General features: G+C 39.7%; 2 protein-coding genes across 3 annotated transcripts in view; one reads left to right on the top strand and one right to left on the bottom strand.

Annotated features, from left to right (window-relative positions):
* Positions 1 to 43: 43 nt before the first annotated feature.
* Positions 44 to 11,695, top strand: Lsm1 (LSM1 homolog, mRNA degradation associated). Its single transcript, XM_078031215.1, has 4 exons — positions 44 to 256; positions 3,172 to 3,240; positions 5,220 to 5,335; positions 11,182 to 11,695. The coding sequence occupies exons 1-4, from the start codon at positions 211 to 213 to the stop codon at positions 11,350 to 11,352; spliced, it is 402 nt and encodes a 133-aa protein (XP_077887341.1). The 5' UTR covers positions 44 to 210; the 3' UTR covers positions 11,353 to 11,695.
* The window catches only part of Ash2l (ASH2 like, histone lysine methyltransferase complex subunit), a 50,890-nt gene continuing 41,485 nt past the window's right edge, over positions 11,508 to 20,912 (bottom strand). Inside the window, exons 17-18 of one of the 2 annotated variants that reach the window (XR_013430434.1) lie at positions 13,855 to 13,942; positions 11,508 to 11,889 (exon numbers count right to left, since the gene is read on the bottom strand). Coding sequence is in view for 1 of the 2 variants with exons in the window: in XM_078031210.1 (XP_077887336.1) it covers positions 13,928 to 13,942 (15 nt within the window). In the remaining variant the exon portion in view is untranslated. Of the gene's footprint in view, positions 13,943 to 20,912 lie in introns of both variants that reach the window. The other variant, XM_078031210.1, reaches the window with a different exon arrangement.

Raw genomic sequence — 20,912 nt, 5'->3', positions numbered from 1 at the left:
GGGGGCAGGCACGTGATACCGGAAGTGGGTGGGGTAATATGAAGGTGCTTCCGGCAGACCCCGGCGGCTGAAAGCCGGGGCAGAAGTGGTGGTCTGGAAAGAGACTTTCCTGTCCCGGTCCCGCCGAGGCGGCGACTGCGGTGGGAAAAAAGAGTTATTGGACACGCTGGCCTATCGCCGCTGTACATTATAGCCTCATCTCAGCTCAAAATGAACTATATGCCCGGCACCGCCAGCCTCATCGAGGACATCGACAGTGAGTAGCTCATTTCCTCCCGGTGAAGCCTGGAGTGAGACCTTTTCTCTCCGGAACACGGCCCTCTTTGGAGGGAATTTGTAGAATGAGTCCAGAGCTGGGGGCAGTTTGTTTTGAGCTCATTTCTGAGTGTTCTGCCTTGAAATTCTCCACAGCCACGGGACCCCACCGCTTGCCACCTCCTTGCCTGCTACCTCAGTTCTGCCCCTCGCAACCTTCACCAGACCTAGGGCTGGTGAGCCGCAAACTGTTGAATTTATTTTTAGTTCCGAGGGTCGTGGCAGCGTAGGCCCGAGTACCAAAGTGGCCCAGCCGACTTGTCCCGCATCCACTGTTTCCCGCGGTAATTTCTCTAAGTACCAGGTTGTTACTAGTGGGTAAATGAGAATATTTAGAGGAAGGATGCATCAAAAAATGAAAATATTAAGACAACAGCAGTCGGTTTAAATTAGCAGTAAATGTAGGCTTTCTGTTCTGTAGCCATTTGCAATATTCTTTTACTATGAGGGTCATTAGCATTTTCAGGTTATGTTAGTAGAGACCACTGCCAGACAACCTGTCTTTATCAAAATTTTTTTCTGTGCATTATTCTTCAAGAAGTAACATTTTTATCATTTTAATCATATTATCTGCCCCATTAACTTGTAATTGCTGCAAAATGATTTACACATTTTCAACAAGTTACAGTGATCTCTGTATTTACTGTGCGAGTATAAAAATTAGATTGTTTGATTACATTCTCATTTTATGGTTATCTGAGATCGTTTTTTAAACCCAAATTACTAATTTTGCTAATGAAAGGAAATGTAGTATAAATTGAACCAAATATGTATATAAACATTACTCTGTAAGTAGTCTGCCTGTAAGGTGTAATGAAATATTCTATTTTACTGGCTTGAGGATGCTCTTCCCTTTTGCCTTCACCTCTTCTTGTATATATGAATTATTGAAACCACTAACACACCCTTCCATTTTCATAAAAATTATGTTTTGTTTTCAAGCTTTCTAATCTGTGCCTCTGTAGATTTCAGGACCCTCTTAAAAAGTTTGAAACCACTTGATATACAGACTTTACATCACCACCCCAGAATATACCCTCTCCTCCTCCCCATAGTCTTTTTGTATTTTCACCCATTCTCTCATTTGAGTAGGAAGTATTCCTCCCTTTCTGTTATTACTGTTTCCTTCCACTGCTTTTGGAATCTTCTTACATTATACGTTTTCTTTCATGTCTTCTGCCTCTTTGTCCTTGCCGCATCCTTTCCTTTATATATGTTATTGTCTGTCCATCTCAAATATTTCCTCAGATTTATCTCTCCATCAAACTTCCATCTCTTTATCGGTATCTTGAATCGTCTCCGTTTAACTCTACTTCCTGACCACCTTCTTTTACCTCTGCAATCTTAATTTTTTGCTATCAACACACTATTGAAACTACTTCCTAAGTAATCATTCTAAGGCTCTCCTCTGAGTTCTCTCCAGCAGCATTGTGATACTATCATCACTGAATTCTTAATTCTGTTCTCTTGGTTTCTCTAACTCTGGTTTTTGCAAATTTTTTCGTCTCTTCTGCTGTTTACTATTCCCCAGAAGAGATGATCTGAGTAGCATATTTGGACTTCTTCTTTCTCGAAATCTTAAGAGATCTCCCAGATAGGCATTAGCTTTATAACTTCTCTTGCTTTTCTGTTAGTCTTCAGTGTTTTTGTGTTTCTTATGAAGTCAAATCGAAATGGGGGGGGTACTGGAGATTGAACTTAGGGACACTCAACCACAGAGCCACATCCCCAGCCCTATTTTGTATTTTATTTAGAGACAGAGTCTCATTGAGTTGCTTAGCAGCTTGCCATTGCTGAGGCCGGTTTTGAACTCACAATCCTCCTGCCTCAGCTTCCCAAGCTGCTGGGATTACAGGCATGTTCCACCACGTCCGATTTCAAATCCAAATTTAAGCCTGCCCCTAATACTATACTATTCTGACTTTAACTACTGCTCTTTCCCTTCACATCCTCAGCCTTTAGCCAATAATAGGGGTATATAGTCCTTTTGTCCCTTTTGCTTAATTTACAGTTTTCTCTCCCCTTCCCTCTTTCCTTTCCCATGACCAAAAATTACTTACCTTTCAAGATCCAACTTGAATACCTCCTCTAGGTAAATGATATTTTCTCTGAAATCTCATATAATTACAATTTGCTTGATTACAGCAAGAACAGTCCAAGGAATAAGACAAGTTCCTTCAAGGCAAAAATCACTGCCCCTCTTTTCTGCATCTACAAAGTATTTTATGCATGGCATTAAAGAAATGAATGGCTGAAATTTTGTTATCTTTTATCTATGTTCCCTTACAATGAATATTAATTCATAAGGTTGGTGTTCAGACCCCAGAATAGCTTGTATTGCTTAATAAATATTGAATTATGCTGTAGCTTATTAGGTCCTCATTGTAAATATCTGAGGTGTTGCTTTTGCTTTTGTTTTGGTGCTACGGATTTAACCCAGGGCCTCCCATATACTTAGTGCTTGCTCTATTACTAAGCTATCCCCCCAACCCAAGGCATTGTATTTATTGAAAACCTTTCTAAATTTTTCAATTTACAGACAGAAACTGAAATAACAGTGTGAAGGTTTAAGGGCCAAACATCAGGGTATGAAGCCAGTTAGGCTTCCTGGCTCCATACGCTGCACGTTTTTACCTCTTTTGCCACTACTGTGTTTCTCTTTTTACCACCAATCTTCAAATTTAAGTCCTAGGCTGTCCTGGCCATCCCTCTGTTTTTTCCCAGTGAATTCCATCTTAAGTCCATTAAAGAGGAAGTAGTATACTTAAACTGCTATTAACTTTATTTTCCTTATTATCATATAAACTCACTGAAGCTGACATCTTTCATTTTAAAGATCCTTTTCCCTCTCTCCAGAAAAGCACTTGGTTCTGCTTCGAGATGGAAGGACACTTATAGGCTTTTTAAGAAGCATTGATCAATTTGGTATGTATTGATTATGGACTCCTTTAATTCTCTGTATAATAACAACCACCTATTGCATTTTTGGTGTTATTTTATGTTGAACTTTATTTCTCTGCAACTTTTTCATATGTGTCTGGCATATTGGAACTGTTTTAAGTAAGTATGATTAGGTGATTCAAATGCTTGTATATTTACAAGCATATATACCTGCAACTGGTTTTCACAGTAGTATTTTGGACTTTTTTTTTTTATTTCCCCCATTAGAGGGAGCCAAATGATAGAAATAAACTCAGTTCACTGAAAAGGCTGCTCATTTGTACATTGGCTTGGGTGCCACTCTCTTCAAAGCACTTCCTGCACTGAAAGTATTCTCTCCTTGTCCAATGAAAATTGGGGAGAAAGCATTCCGTGAAGATTTTGAATGCTTTCTCCCCAATTTTCATACATTAGACTCAAGATTCTCAATCTTTGTTTTACAGACTGCATTTTTCTAAAATAAGAGATATGTGTTTCCTTCCATTTCAAGAAACTTCAGTTCACATCAACTTTTGTTAAACCAAAGGGATAAAGAGTATAGATCAGTGGCAGAGCTTTTGCCTGGCATGTGTGAGGCCCTGAGTCAATCCTCAGTGTGCCAAAAAAAAAAAAAAAAAAAAAAAAATTCTAGAAGGTATGGAGGCTGGCCAGGCACAGTGGCACATGCTTGTAATCCCAGCAGCTCAGGAGTCTGGGGCAAGAGGATCGTGAGTTCAAAGTCAGCCTTCGCAACTTAGTGAGGTCCTTAGCAACTCAGTAAGACCCTGTCTCTAAATAACATAAAAAGGACTGGGGATGTGGCTCAATGGCTAAGCACCTCTGGGTTCAATCCCAGTACTAGAAATAAAGAAAGAAAGAGGTGGGGGGAACAAAGGGAAAGAAAGAAAAGAATGAATACCTGGGCATGGTGGCACACACCTTTAGTCCCAGCCATTTGGGAGACTGATGCAGGAGAATCACTTGGGCCCAGGAGTTCAAAGCCAGTCTGGGCCACACAGTGAGATTCTAAAGAAAAATGTATGAACGTAGATTTCTGCTTTGCTTCAAATGTGACAAATATTACTACTTCAAAGAAGAAAAATAACTAATCAGAGTACTTTAAGGATAAGTAGTGAATATTGAGTTTACTCTTGAATTACCAACTATAATTTTCTCCCAAGGTGAAAAATAGTTTTTTGCTATATCATAATTTATGGATACCTGCATTGGTTTAAATGAATCCTAAGTACTGAAACAAAGTTAAATCTTCAGTAAGGCATCATATACACATATCCACACCACAAAGAAACACTGTCTCATTTCAAAACCTAAGGTTTTAATCTGAATGATTGTTACCATTATTCGAGTTTTCCAAATTTCTTTTTTTTTAAAAAAAAGACACAATAGCAGTGGAAAGCATTACAATTATTATTACACATTTAGGGCACAATTTTTCATATCTCTGTATATCAAGTATGTTCACGCCAATTTATGCCTTTATAAATGTACTATATTTTCTCTTCCTTACTTTCTTTCTCTTTCTTTCTTTTTTTTTTTTTTATTTTTATTTTGAGACAGTATCTCACTAAGTTGCTGAGGCTAGCCTAGAACTTGTAATCCTCCTCCCTCAGCCTCCCAAATTGCTGGGATTATAGGCATGTACCACCATACCTGGCTCACTTATTTTTTCATAGCTGTGTTGATACAAGCAGTTAACCATTAAAGGAATTTATTTTTCATAACTTATTTCTGCTGCCATTCATGGATTAGTGCAACATAATCCCAACTAATCTATTTGCAATTGTTTAAATTCTTCTCAGTGAAAGAGAAGATTATTTGAAATTTTTGTTCTTCCTAGAATTAAAAAGTTTGGAAATCATGTTTAGCTGAATCTTTTCTACTCAAAATCACTGAGTAGTTGAGTTATGGACCTATATCCAATCATGTGTACTAAATATCTTTGTTTTTTTCCTATACACTTATAGCTAACTTAGTGCTACATCAGACTGTGGAGCGTATTCATGTGGGCAAAAAATACGGTGATATTCCTCGAGGAATTTTTGTGGTCAGAGGAGAAAATGTGGTCCTACTAGGAGAAATAGTAAGTGAAAACTGTTAAGCTACTATGGATCTTGATATTCATACTAGTTAGGTTTCTTTTGTCTTTTCAAGAGGAAAAAAATATTTTTCACATAACACTGAGTTTGTTTATCACAGGCACCAACCAAATTAGGAAAGCTACCCAGAAAAATTAACTTTGTTTCAGTGCCTTTGGGTATTTAAATATTTTGATCCCATGAACAAAATATCAGTGATTTTACCTGATATAAAAATATTGCTCTGGACTGGTGTTGTGGCTCAGTGGTAGACCACTTGCCTCGAATGTGTGAGGCACTGGATTCAATTCTCAGTACCACATGTAAAGGTCCATCAATAACTAAAATAAATAAATAAAATTTTTTAAAGAATATATTGTCCTATATAAATATGTTTGTTAATATAGAATTTCTGTGTATATCTAATAGCAGAAAATCAAAAACACTTTCGATGAATGTTGTTGGTTTATAGGTTACCTATGTTAGAATATTTTGCAGTCATTTAATTGATTAAAGTGGTTTTCCATAACAAAAATTAATTAGCAGAGTTTGAGGGAAGAACACATTGCATATATAACATTGTCCATATTTTTCAAGGGGGAAAGAGAAAAAAAGGCTGTAGGAAAAGCCCTTCCTTTGTCTATCCTGAAAATGGAGCTCAGCTGTGATCCTTGGATCACAGCCAGGAAGGAAGTACCTGTGCCAGAAAGAACAATTGGAAAGTGAAAAGTTAAATCAGCTGGGTGCAGTGGCACATGCCTGTAATCCCAAGGACTTGGGAGGCTGAAGCAGGACCATTGCAAGTTAGTGACCAGCCTCAGCAAAGGCAAGATCTGTCTCAAAATAAAAAATTTTTAAAAAGGGCCAGAGGTGTGGTTCAATGGTAAAGCACCCCTGGGTTTAATCCCCAGTGTGAAAAATACCAATAACAAAAAGTTAATTTTCCAAAGTGATATTGCTGTGGATCTGTGTGTATTTATACTATTGGAAAACTTTTTTATAAATATAAAACTGTTTAGCCAGGCATGGTGTTGCATACCTGTCATGCCAGCTTCTCTGGAGGCTGAGGCAAGAGGATCACAAGTTTGAGTGCAGCCTCAACAACTTAGTGAGACCTTGTCTCAAAAACCAGAGTCAGGTGTGGTGGTGCTTGCCTGCGATCCCAGCGGCTTGGGAGGCTGAGGCAGGGAGATTGTAAGTTCAAAGCCAGCCTCATCAAAAGAGAGGCACTTAAGCAAGTCAGTGAGATCCTGTCTCTAAATAAAATACAAAATAAGGCTGAGGATGTGACTCAGTGGTTGAGTGCCACTGGGTTCAATCTGGTACACCCCTCAACCCAAATAAATGGGCTGGTGATTTGGCTTAGTTGTAAAACACCCCTGGGTTCAATCCCTGTTACCAAAAATTAATAAATAAAGAGGAGGGTGGTACTGGGGATGTAGTTCAGTGGTACAACACCCGTGGGTTCAATCCCCAGTACTGCAAAAATTGTGTGCGTGTGAAAAGTACTTGGACCCTTTTTTTTTTAATATCTTCTTAAAACCTTTTATCAAGTTAAGTCTTGCTGATTTTGATTATTAGATTTTGTAAGAAAATCAGGGTCCCTACAAGACTAGTTGAGCTAGGGGTACAGCCCAGTGGTTGAGTTTGCCTATTATGTGTAAGACCCTGGATTTGATTCCCAGCACCACAAAAAAAAAAAAGAAAAGAAAAAAAAAAAAGAAAAGGAAAAAGAAATTAAAGTCTGGTAACCAGCCCTGTTTTCTGTTCTTTACCAAAGACATTGGTGTTTATTTTTTCCATTTTTATTTTGTTTTATTCAATAAAGTTTCCCAATACCTAGCCACATCTTAATTCAGTTTACAGAAGTCTTTTGAGTAGAGTGGTTTGGTTCAGAGCTAATTTTTAGCAATTGATCATTTGAGAGAGAATTTTGCCAGGGTCAATCAGATTGGTTCAGAGATACGGTGGAAATAGCTAGAAATAACTAATCAAAACTATCAGTACTGCCCAAGTGCTGCAGTAAAATGTTTAAAATGCCTTTTTTCTTACTTATGAATTATTTTTGTGGTTGGCATATGTGGTTTGGTTTATCATTCCTGGCATGTTTAAGCAACAGAAATGATCACCATATTTTATGTACAGGTTGAAATAAAGCACCTAGTACTCCAGGAGAGGGGGTCTAGTAAAGAACTATAAAGTAGTCTGCTAGTATATTAGAAGAGCTATATTAGATAGGTAGGATTGAGGGTGATTGGGGTGGGAGTTGGGAGGGACTAAGAATGCTTTACCACTGAATTACATTGGCATGGGGGTTGTTTTGTTTTTTTGTTGTTGTTTTTTTGTTTTTGGTACTAGGGATTGAACCCAGGGGCTCTTAACCACTTAGCCTCATCTCCAGCCCTTTTAAAATATTTTATTTAGAGATAGAGTCTCTCTAACTTAGGGCCTCACTAAGTTGCTGAGGTTAGTTTTCAACTTGTGATCCTCCTGCCTCAGACTCCCCAGCCACTGGGATTACAAGCATGTGCTACCACTCCTGGCCCAGTTTCTCTGTTTGTTTTAATTTTGAGACAAGGTCTTCCTAAATTGCCCATACTAGCCTGGAACTTATGGTCCTCCTGTCTCAGCCTCTTGAGTCACTGAAATTACCATCATGAGCCACTACACCCAGTTATAGAGGAAAGGTATTACTTTGACACCAGAGAGAAAGACTTTAATTTAAAATATTTACACATACTCTGCTTCAGTTTTATAGTGTTTAGCACTATAGACACACTTTCCGTACCAGTTATGTTGGTACAAAAATGTGTCTGTGGTAGATGTATATATATTTGAAAACAAGCCAGAAATGTACTTGAAGATTCATTGTTCCCTAGGATCCATTTTGTAGGGAAGAGTTTTTTTTTTTTTTTTTAACATGTTATGGTTTGGATTGAGAAGTTTTACACTAACCACTAGAGAAACATGGTTGAGGAATGCTTACATAATTATATAAATCAACAATCAGTTTAAAGAAATTTCCAGGGCTATGGATGTGGCTCAAGCGGTAGCGCGCTCGCCTGGCATGCGTGCGGCCCGGATTCGATCCTCAGCACCACATACAAACAAAGATGTTGTGTCCGCCGAGAACTAAAAAATAATAAAATATTAAAAAAAAAAAAAGAAAGAAAAAGAAATTTCCAGCTCCAAGGAAACTCATTTCCAGAAACCATTTAGATTCTATAAACATTACATTGCTTAAGAAGTCCCTGGATTTTGCCTCAAGGATGATGCCGCACACAGCCTTAAGTAATAAAACTGATTATTGGGAAGCAGCAGCTTCTTAACCACATGAATGACATTGAAAACCTCAAGAGGCTGTATGCCAAGAACACTGCCCTCCAGTTGCTACCCACAGATTGTGAGGAAAGGTATAATTGATAATATATATTTTGTTGGGTGCCATTAACTTTGACCCAGGGCACCAGTGGCTTATATGTATGTGACTTACCCTAACTTCTCTGGTGAAAGTGCTCTGACAGTATTATTGCCTGTGAGCTTTAAGACCTTGGCAGATGTGACAGTTAACTTGTATCCACACTAGAACAGCTATGGAGTTTGTGTATGTGTCAGTGCCTTCCTAAACCTTATCATTGAGAGTGATAGAGGAAAATAAATGCGAAATGAGTGCTTTGTGTAGGCTTTCCATGTTATAAACACAGTAATCCCTGTATGTTAATTCTAATTCACTATTCACAGTGAGATACATTTGTAGCAAAGTTCTTCTACATTTTGAAATTGTGTATCAAATATTTATAAGATATTCAAAAATAAAAATATAAAACATGCTATATTCAATGAAAAAAGTCAATATTTGCATTATTTTGTGTGTGTGTGTGTGTGTGTGTGTTTTCATCTTCTAAAATACAGATGCTATGGCACACGCCTATAATCCCAGCAACTTTCCGAGTCTGAGGCAGAAAGATCACAAGTAGTTCAAAGCCAGCCTTAGCAATTTAGCCAGACTTTAAACAACTTAGTGAGACCCTGACTACAAAAAAATAGTAGGGGAGGGGGCCTGGGTGTGGCTCAGTGGTTAAATGTCCCTGGGCTCAATCCCTAAAGGAAAATAAATAATTTTTTTTTTTAAGGATATTCACCAAAGTATTAACCCTTCATACTGGAAGTATGGGTAATTTTTAAATTTTTTTCTGCTTCTCTGCCTATTTTTTAAATTTCCTACAATGAGGAATTATTTTTGAAATAAGGAAAAATATTTTTTCTATTAAGCAAAGTATTTTAAAATTAAAATAGTAAAGAAATACATTGGGACCAACCTGGTTTAGTAATTCAGCAATTAATAATTCATAATAATTTAGTAATTCAGTAATTCTAAAGTATTCTATAGACTTGTCATAAAAGAGGAAAGAGTCTTGTGTTGTATTTTTTTCTTTTTCTTTTTTTCTTTTTGTGGTGCTAGAAATCAAACCCAGTGCCTTATACATGCTAGGCAAGTGCTCTGCCACCGACCTACATACTTTCTTGGTCCTTTGTATTATAATTTAGAAACTCCTAAAGGAAGAACCATTTATTACTTATAAAGAAGAGTGGGAAACCAGGGTCACTGGTGCAGACCCATAACAGCTACTTAGGCTATTGAGGCAGGAGAATCACAAGGTAAGACCCTGTCTCAGAATAAAAAAATTTAAAAGGGCTGAAGATGTAGCTCAGTGTTTAAATGCTCCTAGGTTTGATCTACAATACCAAAAAAGAAAAATAAAAGTGAGAAGGGTGGTGCTGACTTGAATCAATGTTCTCTACTTTTTTTTTGGCAAGGGATACTGGGATGAACCCAGAGGTGTTTTACCACTGAACTATGTCCCCAGATCTTTTTAGTTTTTGAGACAGGGTCTCAGTAAATTGCTGAGGCTGGCCTTGAACTTGTGATCCTCCTACCTCAGCCTCCCAGGTCTCTGGGATTGTAGATGCATACCACCATACCCAGCATTCTATACTTTTTACTGAGCAACAACCTCCACCTAATTAAGCTGACTTTGGAAATGAAAAATACAATGTAAAGCCTCTTGGGCTGGGAATGTGATAGACTCTGGATTCTATCCCTTGCACCACAAAAAATAAATAAAGCCATTTTGGCCTTAGTAACTTTCTTGGATTCTGTACAGTTGAAGAGATAGCTGTTTATAAGCAGCCCAAATAATTTTGTTTTAAAGAAAAGTTTCCAGGCACAGTGGCACACACCTGCAATCCCAGCAGCTGGGAAGCTGAGGCAGGAGGATTGCAAGTTCGAAATCAGCCTGGACATCTTAGCAAGACCCTGTCTCAAAAAGGGACTGGATATAGTGGTGTACACCTGCAATCCAAGCAACTTGGGAATCTGAGGTAGGAGGGTCATAAGTTTGGGGCCAGCCTCAGCAACTTTATGAGACTCTGATTCTGGAGGGAAGTAGCTTGGTGGTAAAACACCCCTAGGTTCAATCCCCAGTACCAGAAATAAAATAGGAAGGTGATGTAGCTCAGTGGTAGAGTACTCACTTAGTTCAGTCCCTAGTACTGCAAAAAAGAAAAGTTAATTCTTTAATAAATGAAGTTAATCCTGACTAATATGGGATTTTGGCTAACTTAAAACTTTGCTATATACACCGATACTGATCTGTTACCATGTTCTGGTTATATATTCTGTAGTAATGTTATCAGCCTTTTTTGTTTCTTTCTGTACTAGAAGGATATTTCAGCCATGTCACAGTAATGAAAAGTAATCTGCCATAGGAATCAAATCCATTTGCTTTAGATCTGTAAGGTTCTTTATTCTGTCTTTAAGGGAAGTTTTTCAAACCTGCCTCTTTTGCAGGACTTGGAAAAGGAGAGTGATACACCCCTCCAGCAAGTGTCTATTGAAGAAATCTTAGAAGAACAGAGGGTGGAACAGCAGACCAAGCTAGAAGCAGAGAAGCTGAAAGTTCAAGCTCTTAAAGATCGGGGTCTATCCATTCCTCGAGCAGATACTCTTGATGAATATTAAGTCATTGCTCAGAGGCTATGCTTTGGAGAGTAGGGACTGTCACTGAATGAAAGTGACATCTTGATCACTTGATACATTTGAACAGACTGTAGAGTTTTGAAAAGTCAGCTTTATTTTTCATTCTTTCACATGCAACATGAAGAAATCATGTGGGATTTTGTTTTTGTTTTTTTCTTTGTTTTAAATAACAGAATCATTGTTTAAATAAATAGTGGCATGGACTCCTTTCACACACGTCACTGTGGAGCCAGCAACGGTGTCTTTATATTGCTTTTCATATCCTAAATTAGAATTTACAGAGGACATTTTTCATTGACTTGTAAATAAAATATGAATCTCAGAACTGTCATGTTATTTTCCAAGTTGGAATTGCCTCCAGTGATAGACAAAAATTGTTTCTACTCAGAAAGGTATAAGCAGTCCACTCACTGGGATTCCCCTTGTCATCACAATTTCAAGTAGCTGGTTACTTATGAAGGAGAATTTTCACACTGATTATCTTGGGGGTCTTCCTCATATCCTTTTTCATGTTTGTATCTGATAAGAAATAAGTGTTCAAGGTTGAAAAAAGAGCTTTCATTTAAGTTTTCCAGTATCTGATTACAAATGAAGCCTCATGTTTGAGAAACAACTTCATTCTTACTTCACCCACAGCTATACCAAACCATGTTTCCATGAGATCCAACATTTTCCTGAGATGGCTTGTTCTCTGAGTTGTCTACTAATTTAGTTAGGTTTCCTAATCCTTTGGATTGAATCTTGAGCTTGTTTGTGCTCTAATTTTTTTTTTTTTTTTTAAGTAGAAATGAGGCTGGGGTTGTAGCTCAGTTGTACAGTGCTTATCTAGCATGTGTGAAGCCCTGGGTTCAATCCCCAGTACCACATCAAAAAAAGGTAAAACTATTTAAAAAAATAAGTACAAATGAAATGTGTTTTAGTAACTTATAGACCATAATAGTAATACCACTTTGTCAGTATGATTGTTGAAGAGTGATCATTATGCTGTAAGTATAACAAAGTGTACTTTTTTTTTTTTTTTTTTTTTTTAAAGAGAGAGGAGAGAGAGAGAGAGAATTTTTAATATTTATTTTTTTTTTAGTTCTCGGCGGACACAACATCTTTGTTTATGTGGTGCTGGGGATCGAACTCGGGCCACACGCATGCCAGGTGAGCGCGCTACCGCTTGAGCCACATCCCCAGCCCCACAAAGTGTACTTTTAAAGTAATGTGGTTTAGTAAACAGTGGACTGAATGAGTCGTGCAGAGACACAATGTAAAATTGCTTACTGGGATGTTGGGTGTGAGATAGTTATCCTCTCATTCTTAGTAATCTTAGCTATATATTTCAGATATTTGTCTGTTGCCCAAAAAAAACTTTGTATAAGATATTTATATTTCGTCCACATGTGTATGAATTAGTTTATACTGCAGTATTAAGTATGCATAATGTGTTGCTTTAGCCCTCTATCATGCAGCTCATAACAGTTCATTAGCTCAAATGTTTTTAAAACTACCCTGAGGACTGGGGTTGTGGCTCAGTGGCAGAGTGCTTGCCTAGCATGTGTGAGACACTGGGTTCGATTCTCAGCACCACATATAAATAAATAAAGGTCCATTGACAACTAAAAAATTAAAAAAAAAAAAAAAACCTACCCCTGAACTCAATTATTGGGTTGGTTTTACAGTTGAAATTTTAGGAAGAAATGGTTGTACTTAATGATTTATCTAGTGTTTTAACTGTAATCTTGAAAAAACTCTTTTTTTTTTTCTTTTTTTGGTACCAGGAATTGAATCCAGGGGCACTTAACCACTGAGCTACATCCCCAGCCCTTTCATTTATTTATTTATTTAAGACAGGGTCTCACTAAGTTACTGAGTTTGGCCTCGAACTTTGAATCCTCCTGTCTCAGCCTCTCAGACTGCTGGGATTACAGGCATGACCCACTGTGCCCAGCTAATTCTTCACAAATTCTAATAGCCAGAATTTGTTATTAACTACTTAAACAAAGGGGAAAAACCCATCACCAACTTTTGAAAAACATACCTGACTACAGTAACATACTCTGAGGGTCAGCAGAATGACAACATTTAATGTTCTGAGCCCCACTCTTTCAGAACATGTGACATCTTAGTGTGATGTGAATTTACTGCAGTTAAATCTTCAACATCCATCAAACAATTTAAATGTAATAACGATACTTGGAATTGTAAGAAGAAAAGAGAACTAATTGCCACAGCAGGTGGAAATCAGTTAAATTTGTTGACTTTCCAAGCCATAACAAGGTTTCAGTCATGCATAATGTGTTGCTTAGAGCTCTATCATGCAGCAACCAAGAATTAGACACAAAGATTGAAACTCCCCAGGCTGCTCAGCACAGTGATTTTTTTTCCCCTGAGCTCTGCCCAGCCTAGTCTGCAGATACTGAAATCTGATGCTTTTTCTGGAATGACTGCTGGTATTCTCTCCTGCTGTTAGACTTAAGGATAAATCCTAGTTCATACCAAAAGTGTCTTCTTGGGCTGGGGTTGTGACTCCGTGGTAGAGTGTTTGCCTAGCACACATGAGACACTGGGTTCAATCTCCAGCATCCTATTAAAAAAAAAAAAAAGTTAAATAAGCAAAATAAAGGTATTGTGTCCACCTACAACTAAACATTAAAAAAAAAAAAAAAAAAGATGTCGTCTTACTGGCTCCTATAACACTGCTTTCAAGGGAGAAAAGTACCACAGGCCCATTTCTGACCTATCCTTATTCTGAACTAATTAAGTGTACCACTGTATCTTATTCTTCCATCTTCTTTTTTCTCCCTCCCTTGGCCCTTGACCTTAGATTTCATACTCTCAGCTGTTTAAACCACAATATCTCTTCCATGCCTGTACTCTGATTAACTCCCAACAGACCTTGGATACTTATTAAAGTCAAGTACCCACATATTATTCATTGTGGAGGCTTCTCAGGAAAGCCCAGTTAGGGTGAATCACAATGATTCTTCGTGGGTGAAGAGGACTGGAAGATCACATTTTCATACAATGTAAAGGTCAGGCAGAGCATAGGGCAGACCACAGGTGTGGACCTGCAGTCAAAGCAAGCACACCAGGCAAAAGATGTCATTCAATGGTAACTTATGGACAGTTCCCCAACTCTCGTCTCAGTTCCATAGGTGAGATTCACATCAGCACTACACAGCTCAAAAATGTGCCCCAGGAATTGCAGCTGAAACAAAAATAGTTAATGGAACAGTTTCCCACTCCCCACCCCTAACAAAGAAATGTATGTATAATATGTACATGAGTAGGTGTGTATCTGTAGGGTTATTCCTAAAAGCTCTTAAAGGAGAGTTCCATGCAATTTCCTTTTGCCTTTACGAGCCAGAATTTCCCACGATGTATAAAGATGGCATTCTGATTGTAGGTACTGCAGATTGATGTTCTAATGCTGAAATAACCCTCCAGTTTTAAGCTTGAGGGAACTGCACTCAAAGGAAGAATAGAAGATGTCTAGTATGGGTTGTCACCTTGGAGTATCACCTGGTACACACAAACTTAAATGCACACGTGCTCTCCCACTGCAATTGACTTCTGAAGACAACACACAACCTGTTAGGACTGTGGTAAACCCAGGAGAGGGAAGGTTTTTGCCAGAGTCTGAACATGCTCAACCTAGTTTAAACCCAGATTGCAGACTACTAGGTCATAAAATGAATTTATAACCAGATTTTTTTTAATTGCAAGAGAATGTAAAATAGAGTATATAATATGTAATAAAGTTAGGCTGTGTGTGAAACTTACTCATGTACACAGAAAATGGCAATATAAAATACATTTCTGTGAATGGCAGAAACATTTTAAAAACACCAGCTCAGTTTATAATAAATTTTATATGCTTATTATATTTAGGAAAGAAAAAAGTGCATGTTCACTTTTTGTCTTTCATTTCAATCTCTGCGGATCACCTGTGCCCTGGATGGAGCTGAATTGTCATTCTCTGTGCTCAGAACACATTTCCCTCAGATAATTGCATGAATCCTATTTGCAGATCTCCCCTTCCTTGAATACCTCTTTAAAATAGTACCCATAAAGCTGGGAGTGAAGCCAAGTAGCAGAGCACTTGCTGTACCATAAGGAAGGCCTTAGGTTTGATCCCCTAACCTTAAGGCCTCTGAGCTGGGCATGGTGACACATGTATATAATCTCATCAATTTGGGAGACAGGCAGGAGGATCACAAGTTCAAAGCCAGCCTCAGCAAGTTAGTAAGGTCCTAAGCAATTTAGTAAGACCCTGATTTAAAATTAAATAAATACAAAGGGCTGGGGATGTGGTTCAGTGGTTATGCACCCCTGGGTTCAATCCCTATTCTCCCCCCAATTATTTTTACTTGATTATTATCTGCTTCCAGTCATCTAGAATGATGCCTGGCGTCATATTAGATCTCAGTGTATATTTCTTTTTTTTTTTTTTTAAAGAGAGAGTGAGAGGGGGACAGAGAGAGAGAGAATTTCAACATTTATTTATTTTTTTCTTAGTTCTCAGCGGACACAACATCTTCCTTTGTATGTGGTGCTGAGGATCGAACCCGGGCCGCATGCATGCTAGGCGAGCGCGCTACCGCTTGAGCCACATCCCCAGCCCCAGTGTATATTTCTTGAACTGAAGATTGGATGGATAGATGGATGGGCAGACAGATGAAGGGGAACATTTAGAAAGTTAGGCTGGGCAACTAGGATGTTTCAGTGACCAGTAGGGAACCAAAAGGTGAGGACACCTGGACCATTGAGCAACCAGAAGTTGAGTTATTAGTAGAGATTCTAACAACGAATGTGGAGATGTTTCCATGCTGTAGGGGGCTGCCTTTACTGAAGGCCACTGCCCTCAAGTGTGAAGAGCTTGGAGATAATTGGTGTAGAAATGTCAGGAAAAGCATCCCAGAGAAACATGGAGTTAGGGTTGGGAGCGCTTCTCAGAGCTACTGAAAGTAGAGATGCTCTTCTGCCTGTTTTCCTCCTAACTGCCTTTCAGGTGGAACTGGACTGCACTACCCACCTCAATCTTACATGTCGTCCCTCCAAAGGTCTCCCTGGATATTGACAGCAAAAGACTGCTTCATGGGTACTTGCTTTGCCCAATTAAGCAAATCTTGTATCCACTATATGGCTCAAGACCAAAAGTAATTTTTATTTTGTTTTGGGGTTTGTTTTTTTTTTTTTTTTTGGTACTGGTGATTGAACCCATAGGGTACTTTACCACTGAGCTATATCCCCTGTCCTTTTTTTAATTTTGAAACAGGGTCTTGCTAAGTTGCTAAAGCTGGCCTCAAGGTTGCAGTCCTGCTGCCTCAGCCTCTCCAGTTGCTGGGATTATAGGCAAGTGCCACTATACCTGACTCAAAAGTAAATCTTAAACTAGGTGTGGTGTAATGTGCTTATAGTCCCAGTTACTCAGCAGGCTGAGGTGGGAGGATCAGCTGAGCCTAGAAGCTCCAGATCAGCCTGGGCAACATGGCAAGACCACCATCTCAAAAACAAAAAACAAGGGCTGAAGAATGTAACTCAGTGGTAAAGTGCTTACCTAGCATGTGCAAGGCCCAGGGTTTGATTTCCCAACATCACAAAAAGGGAAGAAGAAGGTGAAAAAAAAAAAAAAAAAAAAAAAAAGCTTGTGATAGATTTCATTATCCTCTCTTCATGAAGGAACTGGAAAACCAACCCTAGAAAATGGAGCACATCTGCTGCTCTAAAAGCTCATGTCAGTCTACCGTGGAGAGGATTCCCTGCCTGTATAACCCCCAGGTTCTGCCAGAGTTACTGGGAAACAATAAAACCAAGTACTTCTTTTCTCTTCTCCCATCTCACTTCATTATTTTGCCTCTCTTCTTCCCATAGTCCTTCTACAGTTGTCCTTACCCATGACCATCCCCCACTACCACCAAAGGCCTAACTCCAGCCACTCAGCAGTGGTTGCTGCCATTTGGCCAAAACCAGGGAGGAAAGTAGCCTCAAATATTCTTGCTTTGAAAATATGAGAACTGAGTGGTGTGTCAAGGCCTAAGCAACCAGTAGCTGGGGCCAAGTGGAAGAAAGAGGGCTGTAAGCTGGGCAGATCTCAAGGTCAAGAATCCAGATGGTCTGTGAAACTAATTCTAAGACCCAAGTTTTTTTCCTGGTCAGGTTTATTAAGTTATAATTTACATGCTGTAAAATTCACTCTTCGTATTTTTTTAGCTATTGATGGGCCTTTATTTTATTCATTTATTTATATGTGGTGTTAAGAATCGAACCCAGTGCCTCACATATGCTAGGCAAGCGCTCTACCACTGAGCCTCAACCCCAGCCCAAATTCACTCTTTTTAGTGTATAGTTCCAACACCAAAAAAGTTTAACTGACTGCAGCTAGGTAACCACTATTGTCATCCAGAGAATATTTTCACACATCCTTGCCCACTATACTTAACTCCTTCCTTCCTTTTCTAGCCCCTAGAAAAGCACTGCTCTGTTTTCTGTGTCTGTGGTGTATGTGGGCAGCTAATTCAAATTTTTCTTAGGTCACAAGTTTGCTCTTCTGGTCTAGGCCATTACAAAAGACCGAAATCTTCTACCAAAATCTCTGGAAAAGGAAATCTGAAGTCTAGCTTATCTGCTTGAAATGGTCTATGAAGTGGGAGACAGGGGACTCTAACATAAATTAATAGTTGAGTGAGTCCCCAACCATTTTAAAATTAGCTGAGAGACCATTATATGCTAGCCAAGCATATTCCATGAGAAGCTACTATTAGCCCTACTTTTTAGAAAGAGAAACATGATTTCAAAAAGTTAAACAGTATAACCAAGAGCACAGACTAGAGCCTGGTTCTGCATCCTAGTTCCTTCTCTTTTAGCTCTTTGAACTTGGCCAAGTTGTATAGCCTCTCAGTGCCTTGCTTTCATCATCTATAAAGTAGGAGTAATAAGCCAAGGGTGGTGCAACATTCCTATAATCCCAGTGACTTGGAGGCTGAGGTAGAAGGATCATGAGTTCAAGGCCAACCTAGCAACCTAGTGAGTCCCTAAGCAACTTAGCAAGACCTCATCTCCAAAATAAAAAAGGGCTGGTGCTATATAGCTCAGTGGTAAAGTGCCCCTGGGTTCAATCCCCAGTACCCCCCAAAACGTAATAATAGTACCAACTTCCTGGGTTTTTGCAAGGAACAAATGAGTTTATATATGTGTGTGAAGAGCTTAGAATAGAGCCTGGCATGGCTGGGTGTGGCTCAGTGGTGGAGCATGCTCAAGGACCTGGGTTCAATCACCAGCACTCCCATCCCTCAACATAGTGCCTCAGTCAGAAAGAGTGTTCAGCGTTCACTTTCATGATCTGCATAGTCCCCAGGTCTTGCCAGACTCCTAGGATGTACTGGGACATTCCCTGCTTTCAGTGAACTTGCAGCCTCCTTTCTGCAAATAAGGATGATACCTGTGAAATACTGGAGACCAACTTAAATTAAGGAATGTAAAAGCTGAAATGCAGGAAAATATACTATATGGGGGCAGGTAACCCTTAATTATCTCAAGCCTGAAGTAACACTCCTTATTGATTTGCCTGAACTCTGCTGCCTTTTCGAAGTGACTCCTTTGGGAAGCCCTCCATTCTTCTAATATTAAATAGGCATGGAGCCTGCATATAGTCCAGGATTCACTCTCATCTCCAAGCTGGCCACCCTTTAAAAATAAAAGAATACCAGGATCTCTTGAAAATCTACAAAGTGTCAGTTTCATTGCTTTTCAAACATTTACTAAACATGTATATAGTAGCTATTAATTAAACTGCATTATGCTAAGCACTAGGGATTTAAAAACTGGTAGGAAATGATCCCCACCCTCACAGAGTTTAAAGATCCATGTAGGGGCTAGGGTTGTGGCTCAGAGGTAAAGCGCTCACCTACCATGTGTGAGGCACTGGGTTCAATCCTCAGCACCACATAAAAATATAAAAAAATAAAGATATTATGTTCACCTATAACAAAAAATATTAAAAAAAGATCCATATAAAGTTCACATTTGTACCCTCTATCTACAACCCACAGCATAAACCTGGCTATTAATCATACTTTCCAGACTCAACTCAAACGTCATTTCTTCCCAGAAGCCTTCCATTGTACTTCTCCCTTCCTCCTGGAATTAGGTACTTCACAAACAGCTTATCTGCAGTACAATTATTCATGCTGGATCATAAGGTCCAATTCATAGAGTCCTCATTGTAGAGCTACATTGTGGACGTTCAATATAGGATTATTGACTGAATGAATGAGGAAATCCCCTTTTTTGTTCCAAAGCCCTGCTTCTCCCCCTTGGCCCTGGTGTCTTCCACCTGGGCACTTTACATTAAGCCAGGTCTCTGGCTGTCCTCCTTTCTGATCTGCTGTGTTGCTCTGAGCTTCCTGGGAAGCTCTGCCCTCATCCAAAGGCAGAACTGGATTCAAGTGATTTCCAGAAGCAGAGGAGATTCCTAGGCCTCCCTCCCCATCTTACTGTTTGGAGGGACAGCAAGAGTTAACTAGTCATTTGGCTTGGAAAGGATGAAGAGAGGAAGAGGGCCTTGGCACTGGGGGAGGTCACTCAGCCCGCCCTCCCTGAGTCAATGGCAACCTCTGACATCAGCAACAGTTATAGGCCTCAGTGCTCCAGCCTCCCCACACCACCTCCTCCTTCCTCAAAATGACCATAATTCTTCACAGGATGGCAACAGCAGGGCCTTGAACATTATCTGCGTGGCCTATTCCATAACCCCCTTCCCACTCCCCACCACCTCCCCTGACGGAAGGCAAACGTGTGCATGAGGCTGCACGTGTACTGAGTGGTGAATAGAGAGAAGCTGGGGGTATTGGCCCTCCAGCCTGCCCAGCACACTCTCTGCATCTTTCCTTTGAAAGGCAGACAGCCTGAGACCAAGATGGAGACAAACAGCTTCCCTGAAACTTTTCAAGGAAACAATGCCTCCAAGGCAGGTTTCCTAAATCAAAAGATGCACTTGGGGCTGGGGCTATAGCTCAGTTGGCAGAGTGTTTGCCTCCCACGCAGGACAGATGCACCTGTGCTGCTAGCTGCTTCCCCAATTGGTCACTTAACAGAGAAGCAATAATCTACTCTTTGTCTACCCTGGAGCTGAGTGCTAGGACCAGGGGTAGGATCTGAATGGGGAAGTGGACATGGTGCCTGCCTCTGGGATAACAATTCCACAGAGAAAACAAGCAAACAATGATGTCTCAGTCATTCCCTCCTGTGGTGTGCACCACAGGAATGAACCATTCTTGAAGGTTGGGGTGCTTAAAGGAGGCTTAGCAGAGAAGGAGGGGCTGCAATGGGCCTTGAGAAATGGGGTGGGTGCTGCCAGCCAGCCACCGCTCATAGGACCTCTCCTACCACTTCATCACAGTTGAAATCTGGGCAGATCTTGCCTTATCATTCTCTACAGTAAGGCAGATGGGGACAGTGGATCTACTGGAGCTGCTGCTTCTGCTTTTAGGCTCTCTCCTGCCTCTGAGCAGTGGTGACAGGATATAGAACTCTCTCAAGGGAGGTAGGGCCTA

Source organism: Ictidomys tridecemlineatus, chromosome 14 (assembly GCF_052094955.1).
Source record: "Ictidomys tridecemlineatus isolate mIctTri1 chromosome 14, mIctTri1.hap1, whole genome shotgun sequence".
NCBI classification, from domain to species: Eukaryota; Metazoa; Chordata; class Mammalia; order Rodentia; family Sciuridae; genus Ictidomys; species Ictidomys tridecemlineatus.
The sequence above is the reverse complement of the archived record's forward strand: the minus strand, read 5'-3'. Positions and strand labels throughout refer to the sequence as shown.